This window comes from Festucalex cinctus, chromosome 14 (genome assembly GCF_051991245.1).
Source record: "Festucalex cinctus isolate MCC-2025b chromosome 14, RoL_Fcin_1.0, whole genome shotgun sequence".
NCBI classification, from domain to species: Eukaryota; Metazoa; Chordata; class Actinopteri; order Syngnathiformes; family Syngnathidae; genus Festucalex; species Festucalex cinctus.
Window position 1 is genome coordinate 27,486,070 of NC_135424.1, and position 20,465 is coordinate 27,506,534.

A 20,465-nucleotide genomic window follows, 5' to 3' on the forward strand; every position below is an offset into this window, starting at 1 on the left:
CGTCATTTTGATCAAGTACAACTTATCTTCCACGGTTGCCATTGGGAACCTCTGGAGATGATAGTTGATGTCTTTCAAGTACTCTGTTGTGTTGTGGGACCCCCCTGGTTTCGGTTCGAATTTGGCTATGTTTCGAGCCAGCTTGTCCAAATCTTTCCAGCCCACGCCCATTTGTCTCTCCAACGGGGGAGTCGACATGGGTCCACGTTGGAAACTGTCATCACCTGATTGCCCAAAAACGTGTGGGGAGGCGGCCATTGGAGGTGCCAGGCCTAAAGCGGCGGTGGTCACTGGCGGGGTCCTCCAGGCGGTTCCGGACTCAGGTGGCAGTTTGAGCTGTGGCGCTGTGGCTCTAGGATCAGGAGGTCTGTGTGGGGGTGGAGCTCCCGGCAGGGAGGCTCCTCGGGAGACCTCATTTAACTGCTGCGCGCGTTGCAACTCATGTTTAATATGAGCGAACTCTGTCTCATATTCCTGCTGGCACTGTCGGAGGCGGGTAACCTCGGCTTCAGTCAATGCTAATTTGGTTCGCATGTCATATGAGCGGTCCACTTCGGCATTACGTTCCTCCCTAAAGGTTTGTACCTGAACTTGGAGGCGCTTCACTTCATCGGTTGACTGAGCTAGCGACGAACTAACCCGAAAGTAATTAGCTTCTGCTAGCCGAAGTTGGTCTTTTGACGGTTGTTCAGTCAAGTCAGTCACCTCTACTTTTAGTTTAGGAATTTCATTTGCTGCGGTTCTCAGCAGTTTTTCTTGCTCTCGATTTGTCTCTTCGGCGGACACGAGAGCTTGGGTTAACTCACCAATCTTTTGATGGGAGTCGGGAGTGAAAGCAGACTCATCTGCATCACTGCCCAGATTTTCGGCTAGCGCCGCATCTGCGTGGGCTTCTGCCTCATCCAGCTGCGCTTTAACGTCATCCAGCTGGGTCTCCATGACCTTCACTCGGTCGTGGGCGGCTTCAAGCTGTGCTGTGGCGTCACGGCTCTGCTGTCGTGCCATGTCAAGTTGGTGTTTCACTTGACAATCCTCGGCATCGCTCAGCTTCAACTGCGCGGCAAGGTTCAAAGTCAGACATCCGAGCATTCGAATGAGTGATTTGTCTTTTGGGGCTTTTGTCTCAGCGTGACTCATGAGCTGCGCGAGGTTATCATTTAGCGTATTGACATCCGCATCCCTAATAGACTCAGCGTATCCAGGTAAGAAGTCCTTGGTCAGCTCTTGCACCAGTTGAGCCAAGGTGTCTAGGCTCTCACAGGGGCTGGGAGTCTCTCGGGGTGATGCCATCTATCAATAGCTTTTTAGACGATCAAACTTATACTAGCGTTTAATAATTAGTTAATTAGCGTACGCAAATAGCTAACTACTGCTATAAAGTATTATCGTCAACAATACACACTGGGTTCAAATTATCAAAAGGGAAATTGCCACAAAAGCAAAAGATTTGTAGTGGGCTATGCAACCCACAGCTTATACTCTAGTTGTGGAAAATCAATTCCAGTTATCAAAACAAACAAAAACAAACAGCAACAAAAATAAAGTAATAAATAAAAAAATAAAAATAATAATACTAACTTCAACTTGATTCACTCAGCAAAGAATAGCTTAAATGAGGGACAGAGTAACTCTGAAATGTTACAGCGGTCAATCCCAAAAGCTAAATCAACAAAAAAATTCAAAAAAACATTTATTTTTTATTTATTTTTTTTGGAAGTCGAATTAAAAGTTGAAATTAAAATTAAATTAAATTAACAACAAAGCAGAAAAGGGGACAATAAACTTAAAAGGGGTTAATAGTCTTAGTCAAATGACTGATTACAGTGTCAGTACCGTTTTATGCAAATGTCTTGTGGACGGGGTTTGGGACACAAAAACTGCAAAACTACACAGAAATATTAGAGCTGCCTCTCTAATAATAGCTCATTCGAACTCACACCTTCTTATTAACTAGACACAACCAAAAAACAAAAACATAGAACAAACAAAAACAACAAAATTAAAAATGTGGATAAAAATGAAAAAAAAAGAAGAAGAAAATAATAATAATAATAGGTTTACCAAACCAACTAAACAAACACAACACCAGAAATAAAGTGGAATGTTAAGTCAAGAATACAGCTAGTTAGCCTAGCATGGAACTGGACAAAAGGGAATAAGAAAAAAAAAGAAAAACACAACAGTGTAAATAGTTCCTTTATATTAATTTGACCCAGCAGTATGTTTTGTTGATGCAACCGTAATTGCTCTCACACAAGGCAGCGTAAAAGGCTAGAATGCGGTTGGCTATTACTATAATCATTAAACGCAAGCAGTCAATTGAACCTACCAATGCGTTTAATCGGACGTGGATAATTTTTATTATCCTTGCGTACTAACGGTGACTACAATCACTCAGTACAATGCTCGACACGGAAAACAATTCAAAAAGCAATGTGTTGTAACATTGAATCAGAATTATCACGGAGCAAGGACCACCGGCGTTAAAAGCAGCAGTTGGGGGTCAGTTGTCTATTGGCAGCGGAGCATGCTCAACGTGTGATATTATCAACTCAAACACTGACTGACAGCTGACAGCCTGCAAGACTCACTCCCTTTCGGGGCGTCTGCAGGTGTGGCTCAAACTCGCCAACGAGAAGGGAGGGGGAGGTACTCAACCACGCCTCCACGAGCCACAGAGCTCGACTTCACAAGGACTATGGCGCACCCTTGTGGAAATGCGTACACGGTACAGGTATGCAGCTAACGTCGCAGCTAGCGCCCTGTTAATCCGCTCGCCACGAGCTGAAACTTTGAGTCGGCGGCTACAGAAAGCTCAATCACGACTCAAACTTCTCCCACAAATTAGGTGTAGGAGGACACGGGGAAAATGACTCGGACGTCGTTTATGTTGCTCGCGGTTAGCTACTCCGAAGCACGTAACTAGAGTCTGGTCAAAGCGATGCACATCGGCTGTCACCTGACTTCCCACAATTTCCGGAAACATAACAACACAAAGACAAACAACTTCAAATTCAGCCAGCTGAAATTTAAAAGTTGCACAACTCGAGTTCTATCACGTACGTTTTCAAATACAAGCCACTATTTTCTCAAACGGTGACCGGCTCTTTCTTTTCTTCCATCAATCAATCCCGTTATTCTCGTTTACTAGTAGCAAACCACTCAGGTGGTAACACACGCAAGATGGCGGCTAACAGACGCTTGATTCAACGCTGAAGGGTAAAGTCAGTGCAGTTCTATGTAAGCAGAAATGTTTTCCTTTTTACACAGAGCCAAATGATTAGGTACACTACGTGAAATGTGTTTTACTTTTCAAGTCCAAAGTCTTGTATTTTCGAGTGGATCTTCTTATGTTATATAGCCTCACACGGCCGGCACCATTATGTAGCGATAATTGGGTCGTCTTTTGGACGAATTAATAGTCTGGACGTTACAGAGGTAAATGGTATTTACCTTGATAACCTCTAGGGGCACCACGTTGGCTTTGCTTTGGGTTAACAGGAGCAAACAACGACCAAAATCCTTTCTTCATCAATCATTTATAATCTAAAGTCGCCACACTCGATATTCAGTGGTTCGTTGTACTAACAAAAGAATAATAATCCACTCGGAAACACAGATGACTTAGGCGGAATAGAGTTAATAAAACATGCATTTATTTACGATTGTTACACTACAGAATCAAAACACTGCCTATCTAACTTTTCTACCGTCAGAAGAAAAGAAATAAAATAAAGCTAATGAAAATAAGGAAGGAATGCGAATGAATAAGGAAACAGGGAAAAGAGAAATTTGACCTGCCAGATCTGTGATATGTTTCAAACGTAAGTTGCACACAGGGGTACGCAGAGTTGGAAATCAAATGCACACTTACGAGAATCGTTTGCGTCGAAGGAACAGAAAGGTCTTGTGAAAAAGGGGGGGAAAATAGTAAATGTTCGTTCCAAAAGGCAAGAAAATCAAAAAAAGGGCTATTCCACAGGGGAGCAAGGGAGCCGCTCGGGGGCTGACGTAGTTGCGCGGCTCGTCCCTTGATTGGTCGGCGACTCGGCGAGGTTGGATCTCCGGCAAGGTTGGTTCTGCCGGACAGCTGTCCGACTCCAGGTGTTGGAGCTCGATCCGCTACGCGCCGGCATACGGGAAGGCCAGCCGTTGGAGGTGAGCTGGCACCGCGGCGGGGCGCCACCGAATAGCAGGTGAGGTGCGGGGCGGCTTAGGTGCACAACCTTGAGTCCGGCGGTACGTTGCAAGTGTACCCCCCCGGGGCCACGGAGATCGCCGCTGGCGGGCAATCACCGATGGTGAAGAAAAAAAAAAAAACAAGGAAAAAAAAAGTAAAAGAGTCTTTGGGGTCAGCGTTGCAGTTTGCACCTGCTTTGGCGTGGCGTGGAGCGAGTGTCTGCTCTCGTGGCAACGGTTGCTGCCAGGGAAAAAAAGGGGCCACGTGTTTGGCAAGTTTCTTGGAACAAAGAGTTTGAGCAGGCTGGGAAACTTGCAGGTAGAGAGCGATCGGAAGATGATGTTGGAGGAGCGAAGTTGGAAGAGGATTTGGAAGAGGGGTAGCGAGGGGGTCCCCTCGTCTTTTTAAAGTCTATGGGCGGGGCTTAAGTAGGTGGTGGCTCACCCTTCTGTTCGCTCGCGCAGACTTAAAAAAACAAATTTATTAAAGGGATTAAGAATTTGGCATTAAATGTGGTCAGTCTGACAAATCAGTTTTCCCACACAACCCGTTTAACACACATCGTAATTAATGCATCATAAACTAACTTGTGAGGTAATTTCTACTTGTCTAATCTGACTGAACTGAAAGATATTGATTACCTTTCATTCCTTATGGAGTACAAATGAAATAGGATGTTCATACACACAAAGACATAACATGAATCATTCGTAGTTCAGTTATCTGTCAAGAATGATCTTGGTATAAATGTGTAAAAAATGCGGTTACTTATAGGAATTGTCACTAAGGATAGTTCCAAGTTTCACCACTTGACGGTGCTGTTGCTCCATCTAGACGTTCCAGGAGTGCCCGTTTGGAAAGGCGAGACGCCAGAATATCCTTTGTGATTGATAAGAAGTCATGAACATTCCTTTGATCAGTCGTTTGTATATTCCAATCATTGGAGCCATTTGTTCGGGCTCCGAGAAGACGGGCTTGAATACACTCCTTCGGCAGACGCATAAATTCCTTTGTCACCTGGTCAGCGGCTTCAAAAGAGCTTTGTTGGTGGTTGGGTGACCACCTGCAGAGCTAACCAAGCTTAGATCCTGTCTGGGCAGTGGAATATTTATGCAACTGCAGAGAATATGCTTTAGAAGAAGCAAACTTAAAAAAAAATTAGAGGGTGGACTGGGCCATAGGCCATAGTTGTTACACTGTGTCTGCCGCCGTCGTTGCGGGGAGCTCTGTTTGATTGCATTGGTGGCGGGGCGGGTATCGCCTCCTATCCCAGATGAAGAAAGCAACATTTCGACGCGCACTCACTGACGGCGTGTCGAGTGGAGGCGGCCGTGGAGGACGTCGTTCGCTGTAACACTGGAGGTTCCTTCCTGCCGGAAGAAGGATTGCTTTCTCGACGGTCGCTCAGGTGCTGACACGGCAACCAATGCTTTCAATACCGTGTTGCCTTTTGCTGTGCTGAAAAGACCTTGCCAGGGAAGGTAAGGCCTTTTCGTCTCCTCTTCTAAAGTGTGGCGCCACGCTACTCAGCGGATGGCTGGGAGCCGACACCGCATTGATGTTTGCGGCTTGCGGCATTGGTTATCGTGCACTCTGCTCGCTTGTGCCAGCACAACCTGAGTTGTGGCCTACGTGGTGTGTCAGCAACCCGTTGTTTAGATTTGTGGTAGCTGAGGGTTAGTATGGTGTCCCGACACCAGCCTTGGTTGCGGTGTCGCACCCGATGCTGTTGCCTCCGTTGTGTACGTGTGTGTAGTTGGGAGACATATTGATATCCTCCTGCCGCGATTGCAGGATTTCACCACGCGGGCTGGCGGAGACTGTACGAATGATTTCGTATCCTCTCCTAGCTTGGATTGTCTCACTATTTCGGCTTTGATGCACTTGGTTAGCTGAGGTACCGTGGGTCATACGACCTGCTAGCTTATGACGGCACAAACGTCTACTTACATGTCGTTAGGGCCGCTGTGTGATGCGCTTCGCCCCCGAACGGACTCGGCCACTATCAATGCGCAGGGTTTCGCTTTATTCCGTTAATGACATGAAAATAGCAGCAGATTGACTTGACATGGCATTATGGAGGACGCCGCCGTAGTGGCGCCCTGGAGGATGAAATGGCCTGCTGTCCTAGTGGGAGCGGCACATTTCCGCTGCGGTGGCCGCTCATTTACCGGCAGCGGCTGTTGCCGGTTACATGGCGCCTTCAGCTGGTGGCGGTCATCGGCGGGGGGGCATCGGTTCAATGCTCCCCGCAGACCGATCAAGGTACCAGTCTGCTTCTCCTGCCCCGGCCCATCAAAGTGAAGGTCATCAGCTGCCTTGATGTCGTGTGTTGCCATGATGTTGTTTTCCATACCAACTGCTAGCTTAGGACGGCACAAATGACCACTTGCATGCATGTTTGTTTGATTGCTTTTGGGTCTCATTTTGTTCGACCTGTAAGGGGGCAAGGGCGAGGCCAGGGACCGCCTCCATCTCCCACATTGGGTCTGCCGCTCTTCACACGACGTCTGCCGTGCTCCATGCGCGGAGCTTCAGTGCCATTGTCAACTTATGGCGGCACAAATGACCACGTGCATGTTTAATTGATTGATTTGTTGTTTCGTTTTGTTAGATTTGCAAAGTGGCTGGGTGCGAGTCTAGGACCGCCTCCATCTCACATACTGGGCAGCCGCTCTCCCACACGAAGTCGGCCGCTCTCCACGCAGCTTCTGCTGCTCTCCAGACGCAGCACTGTGTTTCGTCCGTTGAGGATGAGGCTAGGTGCAGCCTCCTCTCCCACACAGCATCGGCCGCTCTCCACACGGGGTCTCCCGCTCTCCATACGCGGCTCTTCGTCTGCATGCGAGGAACTTGTTTGTCTTGTACCATTGGTGACGGGGCTGGTGGCCGCCCCTTCTCCCCCACGGAGTCAGCCGCTCTCTACATGAAGTCTACGTTCTCCATGTGCGGATCTTCGTTTTGTTCCACGGGGGAAGGAGCTAGGTGCAGCCTCCTCTCCCACACAAAGTCTGCCGCGGTCAACGCGACTTCTGTCTCTGTCCGTGCGCAGAGCTTGGTTTTGTTCAGTTGGTGACGAGACTGGTTACTGCCCCCTCTCCCTCACGAGGTCGGCCACTCTACGGGAATTCGGCCGCCTACACGGAGTCTGCCGCCCTCTCTGAGCAGGGCTTCGTTGTGGTTTCGTGTGTGACGGGGCGGTTTCGCCTCCTATCCCAGACGAAGTTAACAGTGTATCGGCGTGCACTCACCGACTGCACGTCGATTGAGAGCTGCTAAGGGTACTCCGTTTGATGCCATTGGTAACGGGGCGGTTCTCACCTCCTGTCCCAGATGGTGTTGGCAGCATACCGACACGCACTCACTTAATGTGCGTCGACTGAAGGCTGCTAAGGAGTCTCCGTTTGTTCCCGTTGGTGGCGGGGCGGTTCGCGCCTCCTATACCGGATGTAGATAGCGGCATACCGGCGCGCACTCACTGGCTGCGCGTCGATTGAGGACTGCCATTGATTCTCCATTTTGTCCCGTGGTGCGCCTCGATTGGGGGCTGCTAAGGAGTCTCCATTTGATCCCGTCGGTGACGGGGCGGTTCGCGCCTCCTCTCCCGGACGAAAATAGCAGCATACTGACGCGCGCTCACTGGCTGCGCGCGGATTGCGGGCTGCCATGGATTCTCCATTTCATCCCGTGGATGCCTACGTCTGTGGTGTTGCATATGATCGATGCAATGGTTCACTGTCATCGAGGGGATGGACGTTTGCTTTCTCGTCCCGATTGCGGCTCAGCGCAAGGGGCTGCGGGGATGGCTTTTGGAAAGTCATTCTCTCCCACAGTGTTCACAGGTGTCGCGAAAGCGACTGTCGCTTGGGATGTCGTTGGACGCCACATCCTTGGATGCTCGGCCGACCTCACAGTGGGGGGATGTTGTTCTGCACTTCGTCTCCCTCTTCCGGGCCGACAGCAGGCGGCCTTCTGTCCTTCTCCTGCGATGATGGGGCACGCTAGGGTACCTGACAGTGTTTTTTTTCCCTTGGCCCTGCGGTCACTGCGGCCACTGCAAGGATGGGTGGTTCGTCTCCACCCGCCGCTGAGTTGCCGTCGGCGTCTCCGAGTGTCTGCTGGCTTTACGGTTGCTCCGTGCGCCACATCATTCGTCAGGATGGTGCGTCGTCAGCCCTGTGGATGCGGCGAGAGGTGGTGAGCGACATGTGGAGTCGCTGCGGCAGGGTGGCTGTCGCCCTCTTGGCCGCTGTGGAGGCCACTCGCTGTCCCCCCTGGTTTGCTCTGCGGGAGCGGCCTCTCCCCCTCATTCGTCTGACCTTTCTGGGGGTCCGTCTGGAGTGCTGTTCGTGGCCCTTTGTTGGCCAGCCCAGTTGAGGTTTACCCTCCACCGCAGTTTCTGCCCCTCCAACCCGGGCTCTCCGCCCGGTTGACAGGTTCGGTGGGTTGGCAGCCCGATTCACGGCGTCTCCACCTGTGTGTGGGTGTTGGGCTGATGAGGGTCTGGACCTGTTGCTGCACTGCAGTCTGTCATACATAGGAGGCGTGCCTCTTCTTCACTCAAGCAACGCCTCTCTCAATGGATCGGAGATGTGATTCGACAATCGTAAAGAGTCTCTGGTCGGTCTCTTCTGACGACGGTGCGCAGTCACTCCACCAGGAGTTTGTCTGCGTCGTGGGCTGCTCTGAGGGGCGTGCCCTTGGAGGACATCTGTGCGGCTGCCTCTTGGTCGTCGCCCTGCATGTTCTCAAGGTTCTGCAGCTTGGATGTCACCTCTCCTCATCCACGGGACGGGGTTCGGGGTCCTGCGGAGGCACCGTTGGGGGGTAGTCTTTGCAGGGTCTTCGTGACATCGCTGGTATTCGGCGTTCCGTGCTGGTTACAGCACCGTCACCTGGCGGTTGGGAGGGACGATATAGAATGAAAGTTTTGAATGCAACTACGGTTCTATGAGTCCCAAACGACCACCAGCATTGCTTGTCACTCAGAACCCTCGTCTTGGTTTGCGCGAGAAAGTTTCTAGAGGATGTGTTCTGGCGACGTTCCCTTTTATACATGGGATTATGTCGGCCGGACCCATTGACAGGCATATTTTGTCATTCTTCTTCGATGACGCTGTCGCGACAAGGGGAATTCCGTACTGGTTACAGCACCGCCACCTGGCGGTCATTCGGGACTCATAGAACCGTAGTTACATTCATAACTTTCGATAAATTAAAACGAGACTTTGTCTTGATGGTGTCATGAAGAGGTGATGTTTGAGTGATGTTTTTGTTTTGAGATTTTTTTGGTGTTGCAACTGAAATGATATTTGAGTTCATGTCCTGTTAGTTTGGGTTCATGACCGTGAGATCAAGTGTCAGGTACTGAGGGAACAATGTCTGTTAGGTACTGATGTAACAAGTTTACAAAACGTGATGTTTTGTGACGTCAACCTTTAATCCTTTAAGTGGACCTATGTGGTATATTATGCTACAGGGGGAGTACTATGCTAACTGTCATTTCTGGGTTTGTGTATACGTTGCGTAATGATATGCTTACTTGAGGGTCACATGGGTTATTTTTAGTGGTTGGAAAAAAAAACGATTCGACCGAACCATCGTTCGTCAAGGGGAGCTAAACACCCATATCAGTAGCAGACTCGTCAACCGATACAAAATCCGCCGGGAATCCTTAGATACATTGCTTGTAAAGCTGTGGACCGGATATCGCCTGGCTGTGAATCGGTTGCGGGTGAGGCTTTATGGTTTTCATAACAATAGCAAGAGTTCTGCGCCATGCTCTCCTTGTTTTGTTTACGTTTCAGTAGCATCACTATTCAAGCTACTTCCGTGTTTACAGACAGCTAGCAAAGTAGCGCTCAGAGACGCTTCATTCCCTGGATGTTGTAAACCGAATGCAAAGACGTCACGCACCTTTTTGGGGGGCCCGCCCACCGTCAACGCCGGACTCGCGACACGTCACGGGATCGTGTGCGTGCGCACGCGCGTGCGTCACAACGAATGACAGCATGCAACTGAAGACAGTTGCAGGAGCCCATGGCTATCAAGTCCTCTCGTACTTGTATGTCCCGGCGTTGGTACTGCTCTTTATTTCATGACCTTAAATGTATGTTTCTGAACTACTTCACACTGTGGACATATTCTGTTTAATTGTGTTGGTGTCTTTTTAAAGGTTAAATATTTATATTTCAAATTAAATTATCAGCCTTTTGATTTCCTGATCCTTATTTTGAATAGAAAAAAAAAATTATAACTGTCAATAACGACTAATAAATATTGAAACTGATACATTTTTCAGTCATACGTCCAGCCCTTTGTTGCGGTCTATTTAAATAATTGATTCAATATATGAAAATATAGAAGACATTTTTGTTGTTGTTTTTTAGCACGTTTGAAGATACTGTAAAAATTTGTGGTGTTTTAAGATTAACGTCTACAAGCAAAAAATGTCACTATAAGTTTTGCATATTGAAATGAATCGCATCGAATCGAAAATTGTATCGTTCCCTAACTCAATCGAACCGTATCGAACCGTTCTGTTCTGAAAGATAATCGTTTTTCAATCAAATCGCAACCTGTGTATCGAGATATCGAATCGGCCTCATGTCAGAGATTCCCACCCCTAGTTATTTTCTTGCCTGGGATCTGGTGAGGGTTTGTGGGATGTTTGAGTGATGTTTTGTCTCATGAGATGTTTTTGTTTTGAGATGTTTTTGTTTTATAATCAAGTTTCAACTGAAGTGACGTTTGAGTTCATGTCCTGTTAGTTTGGGTTCATGACCATGAGGTCAAGTGTCAGGTACTGATGTAACAAGTGTCTGTTTACAAAACATGATGTTCGTGATGTCAACCTTTAATCCTTTAGGTGATGTCTGGACCTATGTGATGTCGTTCTTTAGTCCTTTACGATTCACTGTCTGTAGTTGCAGTCTGAGTATTGTGTGTGGTTTGCCGGATTATTGTCCACCTGTCCTGTGTACAGCGTCTCTGAGTTTCTGCCTCTCGATGTGATAAATAGATAAAATCTTACTTGTGTCTGTGCTTTTGGGATCCAAACCTCTCAGTACACAACAGAATTGTCCAATTCAAGATCCTGAGTAGAGTTAACTGGACTCCCTCTAAACTGCACATATGCTGTGGAGCTGTCAAAAGCTACAAGATTTCTGGACCGAGATTCATAGTAATGTTACAAACATTATAGAGTGAGCTTTGTCGGGGTGTAAACTTATTGTTTCCGACTGGAAAGCTTCATCACCAACCTCTGTCAACCTTTGGCACATCCACCTGGCCAAATTATCTGCACGAGAGGGTCTGTGATACCGATTATTGAACAGAGGGAAAATTTATGATTTGAAATGGGAGTGATACTTGACTAACTTGAAGGGACCTGATTCGGAGAGAGGGAGATATATCTGTTAACTATCTGGCATTGTTGATTGTGTGACATGTCATGAGCTGGAGCCCATCTCAGCTGGCTCTGGGCAGTAGGCAGGGCACACAGAGACAAACAACCATCCACACTCACAAGCACACCGAGGGACAATTCGGAGCGCCCAATTAACCTGCCATGCACATCTTTGGAATGTGGGAGGAGACCGGAGTACCCGGAGAAGACCCACGCGGACACGGGGAGAACATGCAAACACCACCCAGGAAGGCTGGAGCCTGGGCTCGAACCCGAGTCCTCAGAACTGAGAGGCGGACGTGCTAACCACTCATTCCACCGTGCCCCCATTATTATTATTATTTATCCATCCATCCATCCATCCATTTTCTTGAACGCTTATTCCTCACAAGGGTCGCTGGGGGTGCTGGCGCCTATCTCAGCTGGCTCTGGGCAGTAGGCGGGGGACACCCTGGACTGGTTGCCAACCAATCGCAGGGCACACAGAGACAAACAACCATCCACGCTCACAAGCACACCTAGGGACAATTCGGAGCGCCCAATTAACCTGACATGCATGTCTTTGGAATGTGGGAGGAGACCGGAGTACCCGGAGAAGACCCACGCGGGCACGGGGAGAACATGCAAACTCCACCCAGGAAGGCCGGAGCCTGGACTCGAACCGGAGTCCTCAGAACTGGGAGGCGGACGTGCTAACCACTAGACCACCGTGCCGCCCCATTATTAGGGCCCGAGCAGCGGCGGCACCGGTGGCGATGCCGCTGCGAGGCCCTATTAGAGAGAATATTACAAGGCCGCTTCTGTCAAAATTTGATGGATGACATTCTTAATTAGATTAGGGGGGTCATGTGTGGGTTATGACCCCTCCCTAATGAAGATTAATGACCCTTTAATGACTTCCAGATGTCATATAATGAGGGTTAATGAGGGGTAATGACCTTTAATGACTTCTGGATGTCGTTTAATGAGGATGAATGACCTTTAATGACTTCCGGATGTCGTATAATGAAGATGAATGACCTTTAATGACTTCCGGATGTCGTTTAATGAAGATGAATGACCTTTAATGACTTCCAGGTGTTATATAATGAAGATGAATGACCCTTAATGACTTCCTGATGTCATTTAATGAAGATTAATGACCCCTTAATGAAGATGGATGATGTGTAGGTGGTGTTCCTACCTGTTTTTGCAGATATCATGGCTGACCCGGGTTCAAATGCTAATTGTTTGGTTAACTTCCGGATCCGGTGCACGCCCCCTAGATTGAGTGAATAATAATGAGATTGAATGACGTGATCGGAGGGAGTGGTTTAGTATGGGTAAAAAGTATATAACAAGCGCTTCAACAGTCCGATAGAGCTACAGCGAGGATGGCGGGGAAAATCAATGTAATCAGCGAGACAAATATTTCAGTGCAGATGGGACGCACTGGGACCGACTCGATTTTGGATGCGCCGCGTAAGAAGCAGATGTTTTTGCGACGTATTCAGAAACCCCCCGCAGAGTCTTTGGAGGAAATATGGTCTTTGGATCCATCTGCCTCATGGGGATACCGCTTCCTTTACGAGATGGGTGAGCTGTGTCTGTATTTTAGCATGGACGGTGTTGAAAATACATCACCTAGTGGCTATGGGACTCTAAACTCTAATGACTGGGGTATATTAAATCAACTGGTACCTCGAGTGTTGAAAGAATGTATGAAGTCGTCTGAACCATGGAATGTTTTAACATTTACATGGGTCTCGAGGACAACGCCTACAGGTCGTTGGTTTTTTAAGGTGAAAATTGATTCTAACAACCTGATCGAGACTGGTGATCGCACAAATCAGAATGAACTGTTTTTTACTTTGGAAGCATTTAACACTGAATGTGGTGTTTTTTTGAGGGTTTTGACCCTACCGTTGGCTGAATAGAATGAGAGGATGGATGCGCACTCTGAAAAAATCTCCACCTTCTTTTTGGACAGCCGGCATTGGCGAAACATTGTGGGTATAAGGAAGGCGTTGACGTTTGAGTAGTCAACGCCCCTATGAACCGCCTACTCTGACGTCATAAGCCAACCCCCCCTCAAGGACAGCCCCCCTACCACTTAGACAATGGGAAAATACGCCTCTTTACAACAAATCCCTCCCATATAACCGCCCCTATGTAATATAAGAGCAGGAGTCTCCAGCCGGACTACACTTTGCCTGAAAAAGCCAACGACGACAACGATGCCTCCTACCAGACAGAGTTCCAGACGCCTGGCAACATCGTGGACGCCTCTGGGTGCCCGGAGTGTGGTGCCTCTGGTGGAAGGATCGCGGCTTAAAGTCTCAAAAGGTACGCAGACAGAGAGCTCTGACTTTGAGGAGGGAAAGGACGTTGAGGCAGCCGCGACCCACCTTGAGCGAGAGCAGTTGGACTGTTCTCAGTACCCCGCGACTGCCGACGAGAACACCCCTCCGCCGGAGAACTCTCAAGAAGTGCAGCTGACCGATGAGTACATTGCCTCGCTGGAGTATTCACAACTGCTGATGACTCCTGAGGAACTCAATACCCGGCACGAACACCTACCTCCTCAGCAGCCTCAGGAGTCTCAGCAGCAGCAGCCTCAGCAGCAACTAACCTCTGACGGGGACGTTGTGGAGGGGTGCCCGCCAACAGCTTTGCCTTCACCTACAAACCTTGACAAGGACTGGGACCTAGTCTGGAACGGGCCCCCGGACAGTTGGCTGTGTCGGGATAAGTACAACTGTATAAAACAGACTATAGGACATCTCCTCAATCAAGTTATAGTTAAATACAGTAGAGATGAATGTAATGGCTGTTTAATCAACCATCCCAGCCAGAGGCAGCACCAGTGTCTAGAAATAGACGATGATGAGTATTTTAGGAAACATTATCATCGTGTGATAGCATTGTTGTGCACGCCTAAATTCCTCCCCAGCATTCATTACATGTTGAACTTGCTTCATCTGACTACCGACATTAAGAAGGTCAAGACAGCGGCCGAGATTGTCCTGCTAGATCTCGAGCAAGAGAAGAAGATACTCGACAAGCTCGAGCAACTGGACGCCCTTGAAGGCCCCGGATCGCTGTCGAACGACCTCAAGACTCTGCTGGACAAGTACTACAATTCTAAATAGAGACACACGATGGGGAATATCTTCAGAAAATTGTTGTTTCGATATTACGGTTTGTGTAATTGGGCGGACATTCTGGAGAGAACCATTCTACATACTTCTGACCGAGACGGACGAATTGACAAAATGTTGTTGATCATGCAAAAAGTCAGATCATTGTCTCATTCGCTATTTCATGTATCTTGGGATTGTTTTGTCAGACGTGTTGTGAACGAGAGTCATTTGGGTTTGGCCAATACAATTAAAGCCGTTCTGGATGCATGGTGTGATGACGTGGGTGTAGGTCACCTGGTAACAATTTTGACTCTGTTTGTTGATTCTGCAAAATACTGTCTAGAAAATAACTACCCTTTAGACTTACCTGTTGAATTAAAAGAATTTCAAACCGTCGTTGAATTAAAAGTTAGTCCCTATGTCTTATCCCGAGTCCTTGAGTATATTAATTCTTAGTATTGCCTTTTAGCATTATGCATGTAATCATTTTTACTATTGTGTATGATTATACTATGGAAATCATGTAATAAACCAAAAAAACAAAAGAAGTCATGTCTGTGTGAATTTATCAATAAATAATCGTTGCATATATCATTTAAATTCATTTTCTGATGATGGCTGAGAGGAAGTGTATGGAGAAGCTTTACTACGATGCCTCACACCCGGCCAGTTTTGGTGGTGTAGAGCGTTTACACTTAGGTGTACAGGATGTTACGGGTAAAAAAGTAAATCGTGATCGAGTCAGGGGTTTCTTAATCGAGCAAGATGCCTACACCTTACACAAACCCGCTAGAATCAATTTCCCACGAAGCAGGGTTTTTGTCCCAAGGGCGCTGAATCAATTTCAGGCAGACCTCTGCGATATGCAGGCCCTGGCTGGCGTCAACGATGGATTTAAATATTTACTGACCGTCATCGATGTTTTTTCAAAAAAAGCCTACGTACGCATTTTGAAGGATAAGACGGCTCCGCAGGTAGTTAAAGCTTTTGAATCTGTTTTGTCTGAGAGTGGGACGCCTCGAAAAATACAGACCGACGCGGGTAAAGAATTTTTTAACAGACATTTTCAGAACCTGATGAAAAAACACAACATTGTTCATTTTGCTACTGCCAGTGATCTGAAAGCCCAGGTTGTTGAAAGGTTTAATAGAACTTTAAAAACTAGAATGTGGAGATATTTTACGGCCAGAAACACACGCAGGTATATCGACGTCGTACAAGATTTAGTAAGTAGTTATAACGAAAGCTACCATAAAAGTATAAAAATGAAGCCCAATCAAGTTACTGACGGAAATACTCAACAGGTTTTCCAGAATCTATACGGTAATATGCCGATAGAGCAAAGTGGGAAATTAAAAATGCGTTTTAAAACAGGAGATGTGGTGAGGATATCTAAATTAAGAGGAGTGTTTGATAAAAAATACGAGCAGAGCTTTACGGACGAATTGTTTACCATATCTGAATGTCTTCCTCGTTTTCCACCCGTCTACAAACTGAAAGATTATGACGGGGATGTCATAGAAAGATCGTTTTACGAAGGTGAATTACAGAAGGTGAGCGTATCAAAAGACCACACATTCCATATTGAGAAAATCCTTAAAAGGCGCACGGTGAGGGGGCAGAGACAATTCCTCGTTCGTTGGAAGGGATGGCCCTCGAAATTCGATAGCTGGGTCCCCGCTTCTCAGATTGTAGACGTTTAAAAAAGAGTTTCAAATACAACTTGTATCAGAAGCCGGCATGGATCCCTTACACGATGGAGGATTCTACGTTACTCTACCTTCTAACGCTAGTATGGATGTGTATACGGACAACACAATCTCACAGTTCAGAGTGAATTTGGCCCAACACATTGATCTCGAAGGAAGTTGGGAGGTGGCCCTGACTGAGATTTCATACCCTCGTAGTTGGATAAACGTACCCGAAAACCAGACTACTTTCTATATAAAAGATATGACGCTTTCCAAAGCTAAGGATGCAAAGAACTCCGAGACAGCTAGGGGGTCTGATAAAAACGAATTTGTAACCCACACCTTAGATATTACATCCGGGGAATATGAAGATCTTGACAAGCTACGAGAGGCGGTTCTGTATATTATAAAAAATAAAATAGGCAACCAAATTTTACTCCATTACGATATTAATATGCGGAAATTTCTTTGGATGTCGTCAACCGGATGTTATAAGATCCGCTTTAATGCACCGTTGGCTTACATACTTGGTATGAAGGAAGGACAATGGTTTACTATAAAACCTAATTGGTTACCTGCCCCGTACCCAGCCTATATAAAGGCGGGTCAATACCATTTATACGTTTATACAGACGTGGTGCAACACCAGACGGTAGGGGATGCCTATGCTCCGTTATTGAGGACTGTTCCGATCGAAGGGAGATACGGGGAGTTTATTTTTAAAACTTTCAACCCTGCTTACTACCTGCCTATTAGTAGGAGACATATTGAAGAAGTAGGAATACAGATTAAGACGGATCAGAATCGGCCGGTTAATTTTAAATACGGAAAGATAATTATTACCCTGCATTTTAAACCGAGGTAAAAAACAATGGTCGTGATGGAGACACACCCTGACCTGTATCGCTTTGTTAATTATTACGAAACCCAAGCAGGAGGGTCGCTTCCGGGTTTTCACGGGGCCCCTGTGCAATATGGGCGAGGTTTGGGCTCCATTTTTTCTAAACTTTTCCGTTTTGTCGTACCTTTAGTCAAAAAAGGTTTTACAGTAGCGAAACCTCACCTGCAGTCGGCGGCTAAAAATATTGCCATGGATGTAGCAGGACGTGCGATGGAAAGAATACAGAGAAGAGAAAAGAATCAAGATGGATCCGGGTTAATGGTTTTGGCTCGAAGACCTTCGAGGAGACCGATAGGTCAGAGACTGGTTACTCATAAAAAGCGTAGGTGTGCAGTCAAAAGGAAATCAGTCTCAAGAAGGAAGCGCCGAAGAAGCAACGCCGACATTTTCTCTTAAACAATCTGACGAAAATGGCTCTTTTACATCACAAGTCGCAAGAATGCACTCTGTCGGAATTAGATTTGTTCTCACCCCCAATGACCCAACTTTCGATAGAACAAAGCCAATACGTCGAAATTTCACCCTTATCAGCTTTGACGGAGCAAGGACCCATTGAATTCTTCATACCGGGGGACGGTTCTAAATAGGGGTGTCAAAAAAAATCGATTCGGCGATATATCGCGATACTACATCGCGCGATTCTCGAATCGATTCAATAATCGGCAGAATCGATTTTTTTTTTTTTTTTTTTTTTTTTTTTTTTTTTTTTAGGATTCACACCTTGAGCATGGAAGAATGTTATATGAACGGCACATTAAGCCTTAATATTTTTATTTTAATGCTGTTCAAACATGAAACAGATTACAACCTCTATAAGACTGAAATTTCAGATAAATAAATAATACATTTTCATATAAATCTTACACTCTACAAGCTTACTGATTAGTATTTTCTAAATATGAATGAAAAAAAATCGCAACAATCGACTTATAAATTCGTATCGGGATTAATCGGTATCGAATCGTGACCATTCGTATCGGGATTAATCGGTATCGAATCGAATCGTGACCTGTGAATCGTGATACGAATCGAATCGTCAGGTACTAGGCAATTCACACCCCTAGTTCTAAATATATGGATCTCTCGGACACAATGCTTTACCTGCGTTTGCGAGTAACACACAGAGACGGCTCTCATCTGGGCCCCACTGACCACGTAGGCATCATTAACTATCCGTTAAACACAATCTTTACCCAAGTAGATGTTACATTAGGGGATAGACTCATCTCACAATCAAGCGCTACTCACCCTTACAGAGCTATGATTGAAACATTGTTAAACTTTTCAGAGGATTCTCTCAAAAGCCAATTTAGCACAGCCATGTTCTTCAAAGATACACGAGGGCGGATGGATTCAACATCGCTCACGGGCAACGATGTTAATGAAGGGCTGGTTCACAGAGCCCAATTGATTGAGGGGTCCAGGGAATTTCAACTCCTAGGCCCCATTCACTCGGATATTTTCTTTTGTGAGAGATACCTCTTAAATAACGTGGATCTAAGGCTAAAGCTAACAAGAGCCAGCGATGATTTTTGTTTAATGAGTCCCCCCGACGCTGATTGCTCTCTGAAGATAATAGGAGCCACCCTTTTTGTAAAAAAAGTAGCGGTCGCACCGGCCGTTTCTTTGGGTCACGCAGCGGCTCTCCACAAAGACAACGCGCTGTACCCCCTATCGAGGATCAACGTAAAGACTTACTCTATACCCCAGTTATCGAGGATCTGCCATCAAGACAATCTCTTTTTGGGACATACGCCAAAGTATGTGGTTTTAGCACTCGTCAATCACAGCGCTTTTGTGGGGCGGAAGAATTTAAATCCTTTGCCCACCACAATATTGAATACCTAGCCCTAACTCAAGAAGGGCGGCAGATCCCATCTAAGGCGTTTCAACCCCAATTTAACGCAGGAAACGCAGTGCGCGAGTTTCATAACTTGTTTTCCTCGACGGGGAGGTTTTTAAAAGATTTACCTCTAAGTATAGACCACGAAGACTTTCAACAAGGCTATGCTCTGTTTGCCTTTAATCTAAATCCTAGCCAGGACACAGAGGCTTTATCCCCTGTGTCCAGCGGTACACTCAGATTGGAGATGAGATTCAGGACCCCGCTTCCCCATACCGCCACACTTATTGTGTACGCTTGTTACGACTCTATTTTAGAAATTAACTCGAAGAGGGAAGTGTTAATGGACTATTACTGAGGAGATGAACGGAAGGGAATTGGAGAGTTTGATGACACGTTTACAAGGACATTTATTTGGAGGCGTTTACGCTTCGGACGAGTTATCCACCTTGAAACCCTCGCCCCCCATATACTATATAGTTAATACACACCCCCGCTCTAAACGCGGAGAACATTGGTTGGCTCTCACCTTGGAAAAGGACGACTGCATCTTTTTTCGACCCCTTCGGCTTTCCCCCTGATTTTAAATATTACCCACAAAGTATAAAGTCTTTTCTGGAAAAGTATTCTAACCGTATAATTTACCATAATCGCCAGTTACAACACGAACTGTCAGCGGCCTGCGGCCCTCATTGTGTGTACTACCTGAGCCATAGAGGGTGTGGAGAGTCTTACCAGGATGTGATGGACTGCTACACCGACGATGTAATCAAGAATGATGCTATGGTATCTGCTTTTGTTCGGCGACACCGGTTTTTTACCTGCAAACCATGCGGAGGACAAAAATCATGTTCTTTCAACAAATTTAAAAAATGTCATTGTCTGTAACGGATTATGTTTTTCAAATCATTTATTCAATAAAAGCAATTTAAAAGGCAATACAGAGTGATGTGTTTTTCCTTACATAAAATAAGTGTCATATTTAAACCCCTCCCACTTTATAGTCGAAGCAGTCCGTTTTTCTTTTCTTTTTCCCGTTCGAAGATTCCTTAACAATGGGATTAGATGTATATGAGCCGTTTTTTAGACGTCTCAACTCCTCGCGTGCATGTGGGTTAGAAACCGTTGTTTCGGGTATATTGAGTTCTGAGAGGGTGTGTAGAAACTCGCTCCAACCTCTAGGACCTTGCGATGAAACATTCTTGCCGATGAGATGTTTGAGTAAATCAGTCATGTGGGATCCTCTGACGGGCTTACCTCTGAAGATGAATTCGCTGCGAGGAGTCCAACCTCTTTCGTCGGTAGACAGTTTTCTTAAAA

The 20,465-nt window shown here is 46.5% G+C and overlaps 2 protein-coding genes across 11 annotated transcripts in view; both read left to right on the forward strand.

The window, feature by feature from the left end:
- The window catches only part of zswim8 (zinc finger, SWIM-type containing 8), a 1,066,004-nt gene that overhangs the window by 276,886 nt on the left and 768,653 nt on the right, over window positions 1-20,465 (forward strand). The gene's annotated exons all lie outside the window — the stretch shown is intronic.
- On the forward strand, window positions 9,380-15,243 carry LOC144001670 (uncharacterized). Of its 2 annotated transcripts, none has more exons than XM_077496180.1 (2): window positions 9,380-9,914; window positions 10,023-15,243. In XM_077496180.1, the coding sequence occupies exon 2, from the start codon at window positions 13,805-13,807 to the stop codon at window positions 14,717-14,719; it is 915 nt and encodes a 304-aa protein (XP_077352306.1). In that variant the 5' UTR covers window positions 9,380-9,914; window positions 10,023-13,804; the 3' UTR covers window positions 14,720-15,243. The 2 variants fall into 2 exon arrangements, with proteins under 2 accessions (XP_077352306.1, XP_077352307.1); XM_077496181.1 differs by having other exon boundaries at window positions 10,027-15,243.